The sequence below is a fragment of the Lissotriton helveticus genome, chromosome 4_1, assembly GCF_964261635.1.
Source record: "Lissotriton helveticus chromosome 4_1, aLisHel1.1, whole genome shotgun sequence".
In the NCBI taxonomy this organism is placed as follows: domain Eukaryota; kingdom Metazoa; phylum Chordata; class Amphibia; order Caudata; family Salamandridae; genus Lissotriton; species Lissotriton helveticus.
Window position 1 is genome coordinate 365923673 of NC_136063.1, and position 20219 is coordinate 365943891.

At 45.0% G+C, this 20219-nt stretch overlaps 1 protein-coding gene across 1 annotated transcript in view; it reads left to right on the forward strand.

Moving 5' to 3' along the window:
- NUDCD1 (NudC domain containing 1) overlaps positions 1 to 20219 on the forward strand; it is a 373385-nt gene that overhangs the window by 149465 nt on the left and 203701 nt on the right. The window contains exon 6 of the mRNA XM_078686877.1: positions 18518 to 18725. Coding sequence (XP_078543003.1) covers positions 18518 to 18725 — 208 coding nt within the window. The remainder of the gene's footprint in view (positions 1 to 18517; positions 18726 to 20219) is intronic.

Consider the following 20219-nt stretch of genomic DNA (forward strand, 5'->3'; position numbering starts at 1 on the left):
TCTCCAAACGACCGACATCATTAGAACCATTAGCCCAAAGTATATCAGGAAGTGATAACAATTCAGTTGGAATATTTTCCTTTGACAAATACATTGGAGAAATGACTTTCTTACCTAAAGTAAGTTGTACTCCCAAGGGGGAACAGTATAAAGTCGCGTATAACCTTTTTAGCAAATCCAAACCTAACAAATTTTCACTGCAACCTGTTGTAAGAATGAGGGGTGCTACCAATTCGCATGGGCCAACAGAAAGTGATATAGGACTAGAGATCGGGTTTCTAACAGGGGCGCCAGAGAAACCTACTGAGACATTCATTTCGCCAGACAAAGGTGCGCCAGGAAGTTTCGAGTGCATGATAGAACTTTTTGTAGCACCAGTATCCAGCAGAAATGGCTCTGACACTCCTGAGGTAATTACCTCGACATAAGGTCCATTCTGATCTACTGGAACTGAAACAACTCCCTCTCTTTGTCCATGGCTGTCCTAGCAATCGTTACCCTCATTTTCGTGTTCGGTGTAATAGTCGTCAGCATAGTACTGGGCTGACCTAGACGATGCATTATTCTGTTGGTCAAAGCTATTCATGGAATTCTGAGGCGGAAAAGAAGCTGTGTTCTGGGAGAAATTTCCACGGCCCCTACCTCTAGGGGCATGTTGAACACCTCTTCCCCTTACACCTGAAACGCCGTTCAAGCGTCGCGCAAGAGCCGGACAATTACTTTTGAAGTGACCCTCTTCCTTGCAATACGCACATTGATTCGGGCCATACGGAACACGCTGATGGGAAAACTCGTTTCCTTGCGCGTTTCTCGAATACTGCTGTTGTTGCTGATAATTGGGCTGACTAGCCGTACGAGGCGGATAGGCCTGCTGGAGAAGAACTTTAGTTTTTAAATCTTTCGTCTTTTTGTCTGCCTTATCTAGCTCGTCTTTGCGCCTATTTTCGTAGTACTGGGCTGTTGCTAAAATCTGCGCTGACGTAGAGACAGCCCAAGCACTCTCTGAATCTTTTACTTTATTACACAGTTCAGGAAGTAAATTATGTACGAAATTGTCTACAAACAATCTTTGGCCACCCTCGGTAGCCATATCCTGACCACTATGATCGGTGAAAGTTTCCTCAAATCTCGTGAAAAAGTCAGACACATTCTCATCCTTCTTCTGCTTGCACGCAGAGAGCTTGTCCCAGTTTACGCGTACTTCAGGCATTATTGTCTTCATGTACGCTATAATTCTACCGGGAAGTTCAGCTATTAACGGCTCAGGTTTAAAACCACCGACTTGTCTAGCATCTGTAGTCGTAATGTTCGCCCACGAGTCACCTAGTTCCTGATCGTGATCCATATGACGGATTTTGCTCCATAAAGGATGTGGAACAACGTTCCCAAACAGCATGTCTACATCCGCTAAATTCATTATACATGAGCTTGCAGTTTGCGATAACTCCTTATAATACCCAGTCGGGTTTTTACGAGGATCAGGCAGTGATTGCTTGAGTGCTAAAACTTCGGATCTTTTCCAGGGGACATGTACCCATACACGCTGGAAATGAGGCAGAATTGGCGGTACTGCATTCGCATCGCCTTCCCTCCAAACCGGAGGAACCTCTCTCATGGGGTACTGTCTCGCTCTTTTCCTACTAGATGTACCACATTCAGATGATGACCCAGAATTACCACCTGTACTTCGATATGATAATAATATCTCAACTGCTTTTTCAACGTCGGGACCTACGATCATGCCTTCCCCAAATTTAAATCGTACACTACACAACTCTTGCGGGTTACTATTCTGACCATTATCTTCCAAATCCTCACACAGAAAAACACACATCTGATCAAAAACGTATCTTTGCGTTGGTTCGTCCCATTGACGGAAGACGTTCATGACAGACTCTACATCATATCTCGCTGTATCCATAGCCCAATTCCGTGCTAACTTATTCAATAATTCCCTCTCCTGATAATCAGGTTTTTGGCTTCGCAATTGTCTTCGTTCCGTATCAGGGGTCGTTTTAGGCGACCGAAGAAGTGGTGAAGGAAGGTTAGTAACAATGCTGGCCATTTTATGCCAGACGGAAGGCGAAAGCGGAGGAATAACTGGCGGCAGAACAGAGTCACGCAGAGCAGAAACAGAAGCATTCGTAGAACGAGTATCAGAAGAAATAGAAGGTGCGCTAGGCGAAATTGTAGAAGGAACAGTAGGAGGAGTAGATGTGATCGGTGAGCCTTGAGGAGGCTGCACCAGAGAAACAGAAGCCAGCTGAAGAGCAGCTGGTGAGTGCTGTAAAGGAGCCGGTATAACAGCTACCAGAGGTGCAACTAAAGGTTGCGGAGGTGCTGTGGCATTTTGTGCATAGGGTGGTGGCGAATTCAATAAGTGGGACATTAATGGCTCTTTCTCAGATCTTTCCTCTTGACCTCGTCCCTTATTTGGTAACATCGGGTAACATTTATCTACTGCTAGTTTCTTGCTCCTAAGTATTTGTTCGCTTTCCTGCTCTTCCTCGTTATCTCTGTATGCAATGGCAGCTTGTACCATTGACATTCCTCTTTTATTCTTTTTTGCTAATTTTATTTCTTTCTGTTTGGCTTCTTTGCGCCATAAGCGAAAAGAGTCAAACATCGCCGGCCGGGCTTTTTTCTTGAACAATTTGACCTCTAGGTTATCTAATATTTCTGAATCAAAACTACCATATTGGGGCCATTTTAAAACACCATCCTTGCGGGTGTATTTTATCCACACTTCATTATATGTGATAGGACCTACGCCGTGCTTTACATAGAGCTCATATGTTGGAGTCCCAATTGAAGGAACCGGACAAGAATCCTCTAACCGGGAGTCCTTACTACAACCAAGACAAAACAAGTTTCCAAGTCTGCTAAAACCAGGCATCTTTGCTCACTAGTCTAGCTTCAAACTTCAAAGGATTATCTGTTACGATATTTCTCGTGAATACACGAGTCCTTCGGCTTTGGGGCTTGCAAGTACCAAATCAAAGCGTATCTCAAGGATACCAAAAACTAAGGACTGGGAGACGCTCCACTTATACTTAACTGAAGTATTTGAAGATCTGTGACGTCGCTAGAAGACTCGTCTATCGTTTCGCTCTACCAAGGATCACTGGGTCCAAAACAAGGCGATAGTCAGGGCAGCAGTCCTTCGTAGCCGTCGGGACGCGGGGAACCTCGCAGCAAAGACCTTCGGAACCACGTCGACATACAGGGGTCGCTGAAGTGGCTGGCCGTCCTCCGGAATTTTCACACGAAGCTCCTCACGAACATCTGGCTTGGACCGTCGCCGCTTGATATCGCCCCGAGTTGGGCGCCAACTGAGGTAACGGGTTTTTAGGAACCCGTTGGTGCCAGGGGATAACACCCGAAGACCTCTGAGTTCTCCCTTGTTCCGGACCACAGAAACACGGAGTCTTCTAGTCGCAGTCAAAGATCAAGTTTTATTGGCAGCTACCAAGTAACACGTGTCCCAGAAGTACACCACACGGGGAGTATGTTCTCGGGAGACTGTTCGTTTTTACAGAACCAGCCTTCTCCTTATATACAGAAATAATAGCTTCGAGCAAGAATTCTTGAGTTTATGATATGGCTATACACATATTTCTACAATAATACAAAGAGCGAAGTCATGTAAGCAAGCCCACATTTTAGATGTCCAGTTCGTGATAGATTACCCAGTTAGGCCCGGAACTCCCATCAGATATCGATGAAACCTCAATAAAGAAGGGCACCTCCTAGTCATAAAACTGGCCATAAACAGGGAACGTGGACAGGTGCATGTTTGTAGAAAGCATGGTCTGTATGTAGTGAATGGTTTGTGGAATGTTATGCATTGATGTTATCGTATTCGGCCACTGGGCGAGGAGCTGCCCAAACAGGTCTGGCTGAAGGCAATGGAGTCAGTTGGGACAGGTCAGGGGGAAGTCAGGGAAGGTGGACGTGTCCTTTTAGATCAAACTCGACCTTTAATTGACTTATCATGAGGGCAAGGCATAAGATGGATGCCGCTTACAAAATGGAGTCTAAAGGGTCGGAACGGGAACTACGATTTAGGGGTGTTGGCAACCTCCGATCATGACGCAAATGCATAGGGATGATGTCCTAGTCATTATCGGTTCGTCGATACTAAATTCGTCATGGTATGTTGATGTTTTGTGACACGAGTATTGGACCTCGATATCGGGATAACAACAGGGTCCAGATTTTCAGACCAACACCCCAAGTGAACGCGCTTACCTCCTCCATCCACTGGGCTCTGAAAATTATCAGGAAGATTTTTCCCTTTCCTTCCGGTAGGGAGCAGAAAGACGGTGGTGTCAGCACTAGTGCTCTCCCGCCTCGATTACTCTAACAGTCTTCTCTTAGAGGCCCAACAGGGGCTGCTTAACAAGCTGCAGGTTTTACAAAATGCGGCTGCCCGTCTTATCGTTGGTCTACCTAAATTTTCATCCGTTTCCAGGGAGCTGGAGAAGCTATACTGGCTCCCGGTGCGGAAACTGATCATATTCAAGTCTTTGTGTTTAGTCTATAAGGCGCTTCAGGGAATAGGCCCATCATTTCTCCAGCAGCACTTCCAATTGTACATGCCAGGTAGACAACTAAGGTCGGCCAATAGGGGGCTGATAAAGACTGCCCGTATCAGGAAGGCGCGCTGGGGGGGCAGAAGCTTCGTTAGAGGGGCGGCGAATGCTTGGAATGCTCTACCTCTGGCCCTCAAGCAAAGTCCTAACCTGTTGGCATTTCGGAAAAAGTTGAAAACATGGCTGTTCACGAGCTAAACGAAAGGCTTTAAACTCAGGGAGCTACCACTTTAGCGCCAGGACACCGGTTGGTAACAGTGCGCTTTATAAATGGTATAAATAAATTAAAGGCCCTCGCCTTCGGCTCGGGGCCTTTAATGCTGGAGAGGGCCTTTAATAGCAGGTATAGCCCTCTACGGCAGGCTATCAGGCTATATTATCCTACCTGCTATGCTTTTTCGCCATTGAACAGGATTTACGGGCTTAATTTCACATCGTTCCAAGTGCCTTCCTTTCGCACCTTGGTGGATGTGAGGTAATAGACATGGTGATGACTGGTACTCTTATTTCGCAGGATAGATAGCGCACGTTATGCTAATTGTTGACTACCATACCCTCTGGTTTGGCGACGTTCCTGAATGTTTTGTTTTTGCAAGAGGGTTCTCAGGGAGCACTTGGAACCCTGGACATAAAGGTGCTCCAGTTATATGTATATGCTACTTTTTTAACTTCCCATTGAACATTCTTTCAGGAACCAATGGAAACCCCAGGAGTACCCTGCGTTTCGATGTCAACCTAGGTTAGCAGGTACATACCTTTAAATGTTCAGTCCGCACCAGCGGTGGTTTTATGTATTATTGAAGACCTCATGTGTTTCAAGATGGCGTATAGATCAAGCCATTCATGAGGATATTTTATTTAGATGAACTACAAGGTGATGCCTGGGGGCGTACTGATGTGAGCGGTACATTTACTTACTTTGTCATTTGCTTGTGTTATTACTGCTTTTATTCATGAATAGTAGGTAATTAGACTTACACTTGTAAGGTTACAGGTTTGTTTGAGTTGAGCTTGTCCTGCAGAGAAGGTAGTAGACCATGTTCATCAATCGCTTCCTAGTTTGATAATATGTCTGTATCAAGATGCATTTTCCATAGATGGTCTGTGCCTGCACATGCAGGGGTTTGGGTATAAAGGGCTTGCTTAGAACTGAAGAATGCATAGGACCATGTGGCTGTGATTGATGCACTGGAAAGTATTGACAAGCGAAGTGAGCCCTCCTGTGGAATAAAAGAGTACATTATAGACGAGTGATTTTACCCATGTTTTTAACTTTGAACGTAGAATGAAGATGACTTACTGCAAACAGTAGACAATTGTACCTGCCTTTGTATGCACCACATTTCACATAGAACTCCTTAGGAGGCCGCTGCTCCCTTGTAATACGTTTTGTGGCCTTTGGTAACTCGAGATGCAGTCTCTGGGATTGAACCGCTCACAGTTCGAGTGAATGGGCAGGCGGGTGGTGCATTATAAATGTGTGTGCTTACTAGTAGCAACAGATAGTACAGAGCTCCGTGGCACCGTGGCATAGTGCCTGGTATGGTGCTGTGTTATCTAGAATTACTGGGGCGATTTAGCTGGATCTTGAAAATCGTATCTCCCTTTTGTAGGAAAGAAAATAAATTCAATGCGCACATTATTCGTTGAATGAAGGCTTTAAAAGAGAGACCGGTTATTTACTTTAGAATGAATAAGCTTTGCTTAATCTCCCGTGCACCCACTTTTCCCCTCTGTTATATACCCTAGGTTAATTCCAGATTTATGAGGTGACTCTTAAGAGTAACGCACACCGCCGAGCTACAGAAGAGCGCCCAAGGCTGCGCGAGTTGGCGTGTAAGGGTGCAGCAAACTGAACCATATGTGCACAGGCACAGCCACGGCGACCCTGTGTGTCGGCACAGGTCTAATTAGTTAATTGAGCCTGGGTTACCAGAATGCTATAACTAACTTCACGCGCGTCAAAGCACATTGTAGTGATTCAAGGAAAATGAACATGGATTCATTAATTAGTGCTTTGGGGCATTTATAAGGTTCACACTGATGAAAACAAAGTAACCGAAGGTGATAAATCTTGAAGGCAATCTCAGGAGAGTGCGGCTCATCATTGTCTGGTTCATTTTTGCAGCTAAAGTATTTGATTATTAGCTTCTGGGTGGAATAAGTTCTTTTCATATCAGCTTTTTTCTAGCCTCCATGCAAATGAAACTTAATTTGATAATTTAGTTTGATGATGAGGAGCTTTGATTAATGGTGACACTGGCAAAGGCTTGTGGACTTTCTGTGGAACTAATTATGGTGTCAATTAAATCTCTGCATCATTTCTGCTGCAGAAATCGCACATTTAATGGACTGGAAATAGAGTTATTTAGCTAATAGCTGCGTGTTTCTCCTTGGATGAACTTAGGCTACACACTAAGCATTTTTCTCCTGTTTACTTATTAAAGACTGTGCCACTTTCTAAGAAGCAGTAGGTGTTTTGCTGGCCGGCTACAAGTCTAATAGCTGAAGGGAAATGCCACAGCTGCATAATAGTATTTGTATTCATACTGAGTTCTACCGTATTCCTGTTTCTATCGGTCTTTTTAGCAGTAATTAGGTCACTCTCAAGGGTACAGTAAGAACATGTGAAAAGCAAGCCAGACATGTTAGTAATATATGTTCACCAAAACAAACTGGAGTACAAACAATGCCGAAACCCTGGAAAGGAGAATGCCGCCTCGGGTGCAGCGATGCAGAAACTGGGAGGTTAGAAAGGTGAAAAAGTCATTCACAAAATAAACTCTGTAATAAAAGCAAGAACAGAATGGATGGGAAAAAAAACAATCAAATAGTTAACTGGAGCAAAGGGAGAAATGGGCTTTGTAGTTAATGATCGGGTCACAATGTTTTGCAGTGTTGGGTTTCGATCTCGCGATCAAGACTTCCAGAACTCCTGCAACTTCTGCTGAGCTCATGAACTAAAACCACATGCACTAAAACAGTGAGATTATACTACAATTCGGTCTAATCTGGAAAATCCTTCCACGGCTCCAAACCATACCATGGATCGCTGGTACTCCAGGAATACCATATACACTGGCATTACCAAGAAGCACCTTTCAAGTCTACAAAGACCTCGGCCCCAGGCAGTAAGAATGTCCCTTAACCTCCTCCATTGTTTTCACATCAGATCTATTGTAAAGCTCTCGTCTAGCACGTACTCAAAGCTAGAAACAAATTCAAGGCTTTCTGCATCTCTATAAAGCGTACTGGGGCAACAGCTCAATGTACTTTCAGAACCTGGTGCCCTAGGCAGAATCCTATGGGCTCTAGTCTTCGTTCACCCACTTGAGCCATCCGCTATCTTTCAAGCAGTTGAATAAAGGATGCAGAGCTCATCACTAGATGCATCTTTAGATTAGCCCATTCCTGAAGCAGTTTATAAAGCTAGATTTAAGGATATCTCACCCAAAAGACAGACTCTTGCAAATACTTAAAGCCAAAAAAGGAAGACATTGTTTCCTGCAACTAAGAAATATATGGGTAACCATGTAATCCAAGATTACCACGGGTCTGAATTCAACAAAATAAATAAAATAATTGTTAAATGCGTATAGTGTCCAGACAAAGAAGTTTGTTTCAAGACGATTTATTTGATAGACCAGAGACAGTCTCAGATATATGTACAAATGTTGCATCTAACCAGAAACGCGTGTTCCTAGCTATGACCTTTGTCCCCTGAGGCCTTGAACAGCCTCAGGCAGAATCTTCACATCTTCACATTCCACCTTGCATCACTTACTCGTCAGAACGTCATGAGAACATTCATAATGAGCCTACAAGACAGAGTGCAGGACCTAGAAAAGTTTTTAAAGGGTAGTGTAATTATCACCTATTCTGTATTGCACGAGTCCTAATGAGGCATAACATTCGGGATCCGTGCTTAACATATTTCTTACTGCTTGTCCATCTTCGCCAGGCTTTTTTTATCTGAATGGCTCCTGGGAAGATCACAGGTGTGAATTAATTTACAAGACAACTTGAAGTCCCAATTATTGGGCAAGTTCTCAGTGGCTCTGAGCAGATACGTTAGTGCAGAATGCCAAGTATACAATTAAAGCAAATTTAAAGTTTTAAAACTTGAAGCATCCAGAAAAGTTGACCTTTTGAAAGAACCCTGGGGAAGTGAGACCTGTCAAAAATGGGGGAAAAAATTATAACCTACAAATACATTGTGTACCAATATAGAGATTGTTTTAGGACTGGCATTCATGTGACAGTGGGAAATAAAATTACGAGTAGATTCAAATCTATTTTTTGTCTGACTGTAAGGGACATTACATATCAGTAGATTCCACACCAGGTGTGCGGAGTAGGCCGCACAAAGCGTGGCTTACATTGTACAAACTTATAAAGAAACTGATGCTTGGATGTCGTTGTTTGGATAAAATGTCAACATTTGCCAAAATGAAAGAAAGAAATCCTGTACTTATTGCTGGGTTATAGATGGCGCCTTGACGCTATTTCGGATCTCAATTTGCAGGAATTTTAGAATGCTTGATACAGGGAATGAATGCTTGGGTTGCCTACGGCAATATATTGTTTTCTCTGTGCTGGGATAAATGTGTACTTGCCATACTTAGATTTCTACTGGTTCTGTGCTAAAAGTAGTATTCTATTTTGAAATGCCAGCCCTCCTCTCCTATGAACGGTAATAAAAAAACCCACAGTAAAGGTTCCTACACCTAGGAATCCCTCCGTTTCAAAGGATTCTCTGCCCTTAGTATGATGATGTGGTGATCATGTCCTCTGCACTGGAGAAATAGTGTGGAGGATGGGAACATCATGTCCTTCACACTTAAGAAGTTAATGAATTTATACAACTAAATAAACTCTGTGTTAAATTGTTTGAAACAATTCCAGGATTCAGCTTGGAAAGCTGTCACTTATGCAGGCTTCCAGGAGTAACCCACCACGGTTTTGTGAATAGTAGAAATGATTGTCTGCACCCATGGAAAGTCCTTTAATGTGCTTCTTCCGGGCTTTTTACATTTCCTTTTCTAAACATACTTATTGATCTATTCCCCAATTTGTAGCGGACCTGGAGGGTTTGTTGGATGGTATGCCGAGGAACACTGGTACGATAGTCGCGGGGGATTTTAACACTATTTTAACACTACGTTTGAACCCCTGGGGCCTGTGGACCAGTACCTCACGGAGGACGAAGATGGAAAATGGTTCATACCTACCCTAGAGATTGAGCCAATCAAGAAATGGTCAGAGGCGGCAATCCAAATGAAGGGGATGTGTGTAGGCCAGCAGTTGAGGGCTGTAAATGGGCAAACATTGTCCGATAAGCGGGGGGGGGGCGACACTTTCAATAACGGCTTCAGGTCGAGCCGTATTGATTATGTGCTAGTAAGTCTGTCATTGTGGCAGTCTGTAAGGGACATGGTCGTTACTACTTATGTTGAAAGCGATCATGACCCCCTTATTGTTACAATTAATGGGCTGCTTGGAGAAGTTTCATTTCATAGGGTAGAGGCAGGGGATAGTGAGCTGGCACTAACTAATGACATGCGACATCTGAAATGGAGAAATGTCTCTGAACTTCCAGAAACATTATAAGCCATTAACAAGGAGGTAGACAGGGTATTGGAAGTGTGGGGAACTGGTGAGGGAAGCCAGACCTTGCTGTCCCTGGTTACGGAGACGCACACTACGGTCTTTGACCGGCTAAAACTATTCTTCTGCAAACCTGCTAATGTTAAGAAAAACAGGCACAAGAAAGTGGAAGGGTGGTTTAATAATAAATGTCGCCTTTCTCGGAGGGCATTGGCAACAGCTCTAGGTGTCAAGGACCTAGTAAGAGTGAGGTTGGCGCGGGACTCCTATAGGAAAACAGTTAAAGAAGCCAAAAAACTTTGGGACCAGGCAAGATGGCAGGAACTTAAGGATGCATGCGCGTCCCGAAATTCTAAAGTATTTTGGGACACGTATAAGTGGGATATGGGGGGGGGGGTGCCCAGATCCCCCCCAGAACAATGTTGCCCATCACTTATGGGTTGATTACTTTGAACCCCAGTATGCTCCCTTGGAGGATGAACAGAACATTGACCCGTATGCCCATTCTTTTTTTACTAGTGGGATATTCACTCTAGTGGATGTGGATAGGGCTTTAGACACTATCACACCGGGAATGGATAGTATCCCTGCGGATGTTTTCTTAAGTCACAAACCTTCCTGGCGATTGTATATTAGACATTTAGCAAACGCAATTGCCTGTGGTGCCCCAATCCCAGTTTCCTGGAAAGGGGCGGAGATAATCCCGGTATTTAAGAAGGGTGACAAATCCATAGCTGCAAATTACAGGCCAATTAGTCTTATAGACTCCATTCAAAAGATCATGGGCAGACTGATTCTGCAAAAAATGCACTCATGGATGGAAGACAAACAAATCCTTACAACGCTGCAGGCGGGTTTCCAACCTCTTACAAGTACAATCGATCAGGTCTTCCGTTTTATTAAAATTTATTGGAAGACAGTAGTTCTGGGGAAAGGGGCCCTGTACGCGGTATTTGTGGACCTGAAGGCAGCCTTTGATCTAGTGCCCCGATGTGGGTTGTGGCGGGTCCTAAGTGAGATGGGGATGTCCTCTGAATTATTATCCTTGATCGTCCGCTTACATGAGGGAAACCATGCGCGGGTCCGGTGGGGGGCCAAGGGTGAGGTTACCGAGTCATTTGCCGTTGTCAGGGGAGTGCGCCAGGGTTGTGTGCTTGCGCCGACCCTGTTTTCACTCTTCGTTAACAGGGTGGCCGATTTCCTCTCTGCGGTCCCCTCGGATGCCCCGGTGCTGGCGGAAGAACATATACCTATCCTCATGTTCGCGGACGATACTTTAATTGTCTCCAAAACTCCCAGTGGTCTGCAAAAAGCCCTATGTAGGTTTGAGGATTTCTGCTCCATCCGGGGCCTTGTAATTAATGCGGAAAAAAACAAGTTAATGTCTTTTAATGAACATAGATCATTTCGGGGAAAGGTACATATGAATAACGCACCCCTCGAGAAAGTTGATGCATTTACATACCTAGGAGTCTCGCTACAGGCAGATATGGGGTGGTCTAGACAAATCGATGTAGCCACTTTAAAGCATAAACAGCAGGCCGGGGCCCTTGCAGCCAAATTTAGATCTTCTTTCTCCAAGCCGATCAGCCCGTTGATGGAGATCTATGGCATGAAAGTGCTAAGCACCGCTCTTTACGGAGCTGAGCTTTGGGGATTTTCGAATTTATCCACCTATGCGCCCATTGCTGCTAGACCTGGGTAGGAAAGCAGTAATGGATCTGGCGAAACTCCGCTCCCTTTTGTATTGGCGATGACTGTGGTGTACGGCTGAACTTGCACACTACGCAAAGGGGCTTAAAGATGTAATGGATACTGATCGCTTTCCTAAGGTTAAATGGCTGAGAGAGATCAGGTCGTTGTTGGTGAACCTAGGTCTGAGTGAACTATGGGCCGATCCCCTTAAGGCCCCTTTTCCGCCAAAGAAACCTATGAAGGAGATGTACTGGGATATGGTAATGGTAACAGTATGCTCTAGTGGCTCAGTAAAACATTTGACAGGCTGGTTTTTAAAATTACAGACAACGCCTGTATTAGAACAGTACTGGGACGCCATTGAGAAACCATTTGACAGGAAGTTGTATTTCCAGCTGAGGGCTGGTACACTACCGGTCAGGACATTTACCAGTAAATGGGCAGGGGCCACTGTGAACGTATGTCCAAAGTGTCATGATAGACAAGAAACGGTCAGTCATCTGCTGTTTTTCTGCCCATTATACAAGAAACCTCGTGACATGTGGGTAATACCGATCTGCAAGCTATTAGGCTTTAGTAGGCATGAAGAAGCGCTGAGAGTCCTAACTACGGACCCATCGCTACCAACAGCAATTGCAGTGGCCAAGTTCTTGGTATGGGCCTGGTCTATCCGTGCTAAGGTACTTTCCTAGGTCCACCCAACTGATTTATCCCCTTAATGTGACCCTGCATTCTCTGTAATGAATTGGAGTTATGAATTGGCTGGGTCTAATATTGAATTTTATGGAATTGTATATTTTTAACAATAACTTTTTAGATCTATTTTATCGGACAGTTTCTCATTGTTTAATGCATTCTTAAATTGATTTTAAGAGCTGGAATATGTATGTTTTTAAACTGCAAGTTGTATTATTTATGTTGTGCTTTTATGATAAATCTGTCGAATAAAGCTATTTGAATTGAATTGATCTATTCCCCCCAGCCCCCCCAAAAAATCATTAGAAAAACACGAGGTTAAATAACCGTGACTAGGTACATGTGCAATCCTGGTAATGTAAAGTCCGAGCTTATGCATTTATATTCTGGTGTAAAATGTACTCTGAGACATTATCAATTGCAGTAGTCTGATTCGAGATTGTTTAGCCACTGATCTTGCACAGCTACAGGCCTCATCCCAGTCTGCCTTATCATTCAGTCCCAAATCCCACTCTCTTTTAATTTCTCAGCTCATTGAGCTTATTGGGACACTTCATAAGTGTCCCATATATAATAATGATAACGTTTTCTTGTGCAGCTGGAGATACATTAGCCTATATTCCGGCGGGAGGCCGGCCTGAATATTTTCTGGGATCTTGGCAAGTCGGGCGAGGGCATGCCTAAACTTCACGTATTAATATCTTTTCAATTCTACCACTTCATTCCCTTCCTTAAGTTCTGGGACCCCTAATGACCCATACATCACCTATTTTCGAAATGGTGGTCAAGCTTAATTTCTTAAATGCAGACAGCCCCTTTTTCTGGAGTTTCAAGAGCCAAACTCCATTTTCATCTAATTAAAACCTGGGCCACCTTACATGCTCTGAATACTGCCTATGCTTTGCTGAGTGTTAGACATTTTGAGGATCTCCCCTTGGAACATAAGAGGGTAGATGAGGTGGGGTCAAACATGTATGGAATTACTTTGCTTTAGATGAAATAGGAAGAAATAAAAAATGCGCCATGATACCTGCGGGTGAATGTGCGTATACGTTTTCATTGCCAATTGTATAGGAAATAGCAGATTCAACCGTAAGAGCTTGAGGATTAGAAAAAAGCAATTGGATGCTATGCCAAGATGCTGATCAAAGACCGAACAGCTTTAGATTAGCTCTGTGTCCAAAGGAGGGATCTGTGCCATCGAAGGAAGTGAATGTTAGAATCACCTTACCAACAGTTCTATTAGAATACGTAAGCAGATAAATAACATTAAGGAGAGTGAAATGAAATTGCAGCCAGCTACCAAAGGCTGAGCCAAGGGTTGATGTATTGAGACCTTGACTGAACCTTATATTAAGTTGGTGTCCTTATTGCTAATGGTAGGTGCATTATTACCCCTACCAATACTTCACCTTCCAACATAAAGTCAGCCGTGAACAGGAACATTTTCATTTACTCAAAACATTTTGGATGTCGTCTATGTGGCCTATTTCCTGCTGCATTATATTTCTTTTTTCCTCTCTTTCCTGGATCAGTATTCTTCCCTATCAGAATATAACCACAGACCTTTAGCTCCAGATACAGGATCTTGCAGAGACTTCTCACTCAAATATAATGCAGTCATGTCACCTTCATTCACTGCCGCTCGCGACCTAAGTGATCAGTTGGTCCAGATGTGATGAATATCACATGAAAAGTTAGGAATTCTTAAGGCATAGTGTTGGAAAACGAGGCAGCATCTGTGAGGCCTGCATAAATAACATGACTACATTTGTCCTTCACTGGGAACCAAACACCCAATTGTAGCGCCTGGCTTTCAGAGGGTAGCGTTGCAGAGCAGTCTGAGGCTTACTCAAGGGAGGTGGTGTGGGCTAGTAATCGCCATTTGCAAGTGTGCAGAAATATCACTCAATAATTGATTGTCCAGACTGTACCTTGCTTTATAAAAGTAAGAGTACGTTTATTAAACACACACACTACTCAATACTATGCACCAATTTACAAATATACATAAGCTGTTGGAATTACTTTGTGACATTGCATAACATCTCCACCCCTCCCGCAAAGGGGGAGGGGGGTCTAGTACCACCACTCCCATGTATGCACATCATCTTGCCCCCAATGCAGTTAGTGGATCTTAACCTGGAGCAAGGGCCCTGCGCACTGGCACCATCCCAGTGGCGGCCCACCCCAGTACTTTAACCAGCATTTAAAATAGGTAACCCTGCCTTGGTGACACACAACCCTGACCGAGCATTTCCTACTGACCATAAGGTATGCACCTCTATATCTTAAGAGCTAACAGTCTGGGTTCTTCACCTAAGCGCAACAGCAAGAATACATGTTTAAGCATCCCTTTAGCGTGACAGTACTCATAACATTAGGATATCATTAGAATGCATTGCAATTACAACCCCTAAAGGCATCACAGATAAAATCACAAGTTTAAGTAAATACAATCAGACACCCTAGCAGGAATGTCTAGCCACTTAAATCCACTTTGCTTATGACTCCACCTTCACCATGTACTTCACATTAGACACATGAACTTCAGTCCCTCTATAAAAAATAGCATGAGTAAAAGCATTTGTGGTGCAATTACACCTCTTCACCTTCAGGGGATGCCTTCTCCCAGACATCCACCACCTCAGCCCTTCACTCCATGAAGCACTTTTCAACTCACCCTCAGCTGAAGAACAAAAGTTCTAGCCGGAAGGTGATCAATGCAGGCTGAGCCCTTGAGGGGTTATTCTTTCCAATCCCTAAGACACTTATGGTGAGCCTTTTCTCTTCGTGCAGGGGGGAGACTGCGCTTCTCCAGCCGCTCCTCCAGCACCTGCACCTTCATGTGGTGGTGATCCCGTCCTCTTGCAGCCACCACAAGCAAAGAAGACACTGTTTTGATCTGGCCTGCGAGGCATTATGGGTAGGCTGTGCTCCTATTCGTGAATATTATAGCAGCGGCCCTCCCGCTGAGACAAGGAGAGCCTCTATCTGTGCCTCCGGCCACTTTGGCTGCCTATTGGAGTGCCTGGTCCCACCCGGACCCTCAGGTGAGTAAGACGGCTCGGGGAGCCCACCCCTGGCCGCTTAAGCAGTCTTCGGGGCCCAGTCCCACCCGGACCCCTGGCACCGCTTCTCCTCCTCCTTTGCAGGGCCCGGGCCCTCCGCAACCTTGGCACTTCTGGTGGTGGGGGCAGCCCGGGGAGCCCACCCCCGGCTGCTGTGGCTGACTCCCTCCTGGCCCGCACTCTTGTTTGCAGCCCGGGAGCCAGAGCAGTTCTTCGAGTCCGCCCGCCCCGGCAGGCAGACGCAGCGGCTGCCGCCGGACTGGCAAGTCTTCGGGGGAGTGCGACGGCACTCCCCCCGCCTCCCTCCAGCCTTGGGGCCCGGGAATGGGGTCCAAGGCCCCACCTCCTCTCCATGGGGTTGCGTGACAGCACACCCCATCGCCATTTTTGTCGGGGAGGGCCAGGGTGGGCTCCTGGCACCCCGTGGGGCATTGTCAGGGGAGTGCGACCGCGCTCCCCGGCCATCCTCCTCGCGGGAGAGGGGCGCAACGGTGCTCTCCCGCCTCCATCGTCGGTGGGGCCAGGGTGGGCTCCTGGCCCCTATGCAGGGCACTTTCACGGGGAGCAAGACGGCGCTCCCCGGCTTTACTTCTCCTTGGGGGCAGCCCCGGGACTGAACCCTCCCTGGGGGCTTCTCTAAGACCGGCGGCGGAGCCCCACGCGCTTAGTCGTCGGGCTTCTTAGGGGTAAGAGGTCGCCTACCTTCCGGGGGCCATATCTCAGCCCCCGGGGGTCTGATCTTCTCCATGTTCAGCTCTTCTTGCTCCTGGTGGCGTCCCCCAGCCACAGGGAGCACTCTCATTCGCTCTCTGGGTCTCCAAGAGGGGGCATTCTGCAGGGAGCCGTATTCTCTTCTCCCTGCGCAGAGGTCCCTGCTTCTGTGCACCGGTCCTGGGCTCTTCTGGCGCTGTTAGGGGCCTGAGGGGGCAGTCAGGGGTGTCCTCCTTTCCACTGCCCATTGTGAGGCTCCAGCACCTACTGCCTCAGCAGACCACACCCCACAGAGAGCTTCTCTTCCTGTGCAAGTACTTTTCAAAAGTTGAGTAGGGGGCCGGCAGGAAGTCTCTGTGTGCTCTATCAAACAGCGATACATCACTTCCCTGCCCCTGCTCCCTCCTTCTTGTCCATCCTCTGGGTTGTTCAAACATGGCGTCGTCCAGTGTCTCTGGCCACATGGCCTCTGAAACCCAACTCCTTCCCCCCTCACTGCCTTTACCGTGGCGACAGTGGTTGATGGATTGGCTTGTAGCTCCACCTACCTCCCTTCCTTGGAGGGAAGATCTTCGCTCAGGGAAGAAAGGGCATTAATCTAACCTGCCAGGGTCAGACCCCAGCCAGGGACTCAGAGAAATATGACATTTCTGGACGACCCAAAAGCTGTACAAATATGACTTTGGGCTATGCAGAATACTTATTTTCACGTACACTACAATGGACTTGAGTGCGTGTCTGGAATCTGTAGGCCTTTTGGAAGTCATTCTAGCCATGGAACCCACATCCCCATAGGGGAATAAGGAAGTGAAAACACAGTAAAACATACTGACTTATTCCATGTCACCACCCAATTCTGCATAAATCCTGCCACACCATTCAATTTGTACCTGCTCATAGTCTACGCTCGCTAGGAATCTCCCCTGCGCAGCCCCTACACGTGTGCACACGCATGTACACATGTGTTTGCATGTAACCAGCCCGGTGCCCCATACTCCAGCTGCTGCGCAGCGGCCTAGTCAAGCCAAGGGGACACCAGTAAAATCTCCAGGCAGTCTCCTTCATTATGAGTTAACTGTGGATGAGTCCCAGATTATGAGGCTTCCCCACAGTAAAAGTTCAACAATTAGTTGCTCAAAAAGCGAAAAATCCGGGCGGTCCCTAGTGTCAGAACCACCTTCTAACACACAGGAAATGAGTAAAGGCTTTCATCCCTCTTTAAACCTTGGCTTTAAAAAAGCATGAGCTGCAAAAAAGCAGGACAATACTTCAGTGTGCTATGAGCAACTTGTTGCTCTCAAGGTACAGATTGGGGACTACTTACTGCTTTAGGCGATGGTGTAATCCATTTTCACAAGCTACTCTCCATTTCGGTTCATAAACCTGTATTAGAGGAATGTGGTGTTATTAACCACAATAGTTTACTTTCCTGTTAAGCAGTAAGTATTTTTAAACAGTGCTTGAATGGACTGTTATTCTGGGTTATTTTTTTATAAGAAGGTAAGCAGATCATAATATCTGACAAATTCTCAGACAACAAAAAATACTTAGACGGCCTTTTTACTGCCATTTTGAAAATCTTTGGCAACATTCTGATTTTGGGTATTTACTGTGTGGTCATACGGCCTGAGAAAATAGCAGTGCTGCTGGGTGGGTTTCTTCCATGTTGGGTCCCACCGGTCCGATTGGGCAATAAAGCGGTGATCGTGCTTGTTTTCCTTTGTTTCCAACTGCCAGTCTCTCAATGTTCAGTTTTTTACTCCACATATTTCACCAAATATAATCTTTTAAAATAGCTGCTGGAAAACACCTGCGAGGTGTGTACAATATTTGCACATAATTTATAATCCCGATTACACACATTTGTGCTAGAGTTGCAAATACTCTAAGAAATGTCAATGGACACTGCTTCTGTCTTCAAAGCGGCGAGTTCCAGTTTTACAAAATTGACAGATGTAGAGAACATGCTGAGACGTTGTGTCTGAGAATTAACAAATTGTTCTCTCCTATAAGGCAGCCTAGATAAAAAGGGTTCTTCTTTAATTCAAGCCCCACATTCCTGAATTTAAGTTTGTAGACTAATCAGCAGTTTCTATTATTATTTAGCAATGTTCACTGATCATTGAAAAATATCATTTCCAGCTCCTGTGTATACCTGGCAACAAACTGCAGAAGATTCAACCGTTTTGGTAGTTCTCCCAGAAGAAAGTACAAAGGAGGATATAAAAGTCACGTTTTCTCCAAGTCGTATCGATCTTCAATTCAAGGGTGTGCCTTCTTTCTTGAATGGCCCGCTGCATGCAGCTATTGACCATGAAAGCAGCACGTGGATCATGAAAGATACATACAGGTACATTGGCTTTTAAAATTGTAATCAATGATCGCAATTAAGAGAACATTATATAAATATATATATAATGTAATATGTTTCAGTACTTCAGTTTTCATTTAGGATTTGTATGAATTGATCAAAAACTGTGGGTGCCCACAGTCCATGCATACAGCAGTGTTTTAACAGACATACAAAGCAATTATTTAGAAATCCAGCATTCTTTACTGAGGGACATCCACTTCGGTGTACAACCTGCTTAGAACATTTGTAGCACTGTGTGACACCTTTTACTATTGGATCTTGGACTTGAATCTGTTGAATACGTTTTCTGCTTTCCCACTTCATGACCAATGTTATAAGAGATGGCAGGCTCCTTTTATGTTTCAGTCCCAGTCATGGTCAGAACTCTAGCTGAGGCACGCATACATTTACCTGAATCTTTGATAATTGAGTGCTGTCTCAATACACTGCACTGTGGGATGCCTCTGCTTAATGTTAGAGCTGCAGCACTGTAACCAGTGAGGATGTATGTTCCTGCTGCTGTCTTTAATTTGTCTGCGCTTCTGCATGCCAACGAGATGCAAATTTGTCCTACCTAGAATCGCATAAACATCTTTATAAAAATAAAAATATATATTTTATTTAAACAGGTAGAAAAAATAAATAGTATTACTGCTGCTCCCCCTCGCACATTTTTTTAAATTTCACTAAAGCCACCACTCTTTGGCGATAAAGTTTCTCCCTTGATTTTACTTGCCTCATCTTATGTATCCAGGAGTCGTAGGATGGGATATTCACTGAACTGCATTGTTGTAAAATTAAAGATTTGGCCACTAGAGATGCAATAAAGAGTAACTGCTTCTGCCGAACAGATAGATTACGAGTGATGTTAATTCCAAAAAGAGCTGCCAGAGAGTCTGGAATTACAGATACCTGGAGTTTAGTACTAAGCCACTGGAACACTTTCCTCCAAAAGTAAGTTCGACCTGGGCAGGTAAAGCATACGTGGAGCCAATCTCAAGTCATGACCACCTGAATCACACCTCGGATATTAAACGAAAATATTATCTGGAGGCAGGATGTGTATAATAAAGCGGCTGTTTTGAGAAAAAAGCTGTTCTTTTAAAGTTGGCCCCTCTAATGGCTTCACGGCACATGTGTTCTAAGGTCTCCATAACCTGATGCCAGTAGTTCCAAATAGGTGCGCACTCCCATGCTAAGTGTAAGAAATCTGCTCCTTCCCTGTTACATCAGGCACAGTGATCATTTTCTCAAAGTTGGAAGCGGTGGAGTTTAGCTGGGGTATAATATAGGTGGTGCAGGTATTTAAAATGTATAATTCTTAACCTGCTACTTGTTGGAATCTTTTCATTGGTTATCAGTAATAGGGCCCCCCAATTCCTAATCTCAGTGGGTTCGAGAGCCATGCTTTGGGTCAGAGCTATTTACTTGAGTAGTGTGATAGAGCATGGAGACTACGTATGTAGATGCGGAAGTTTGTAACAGGTTGTG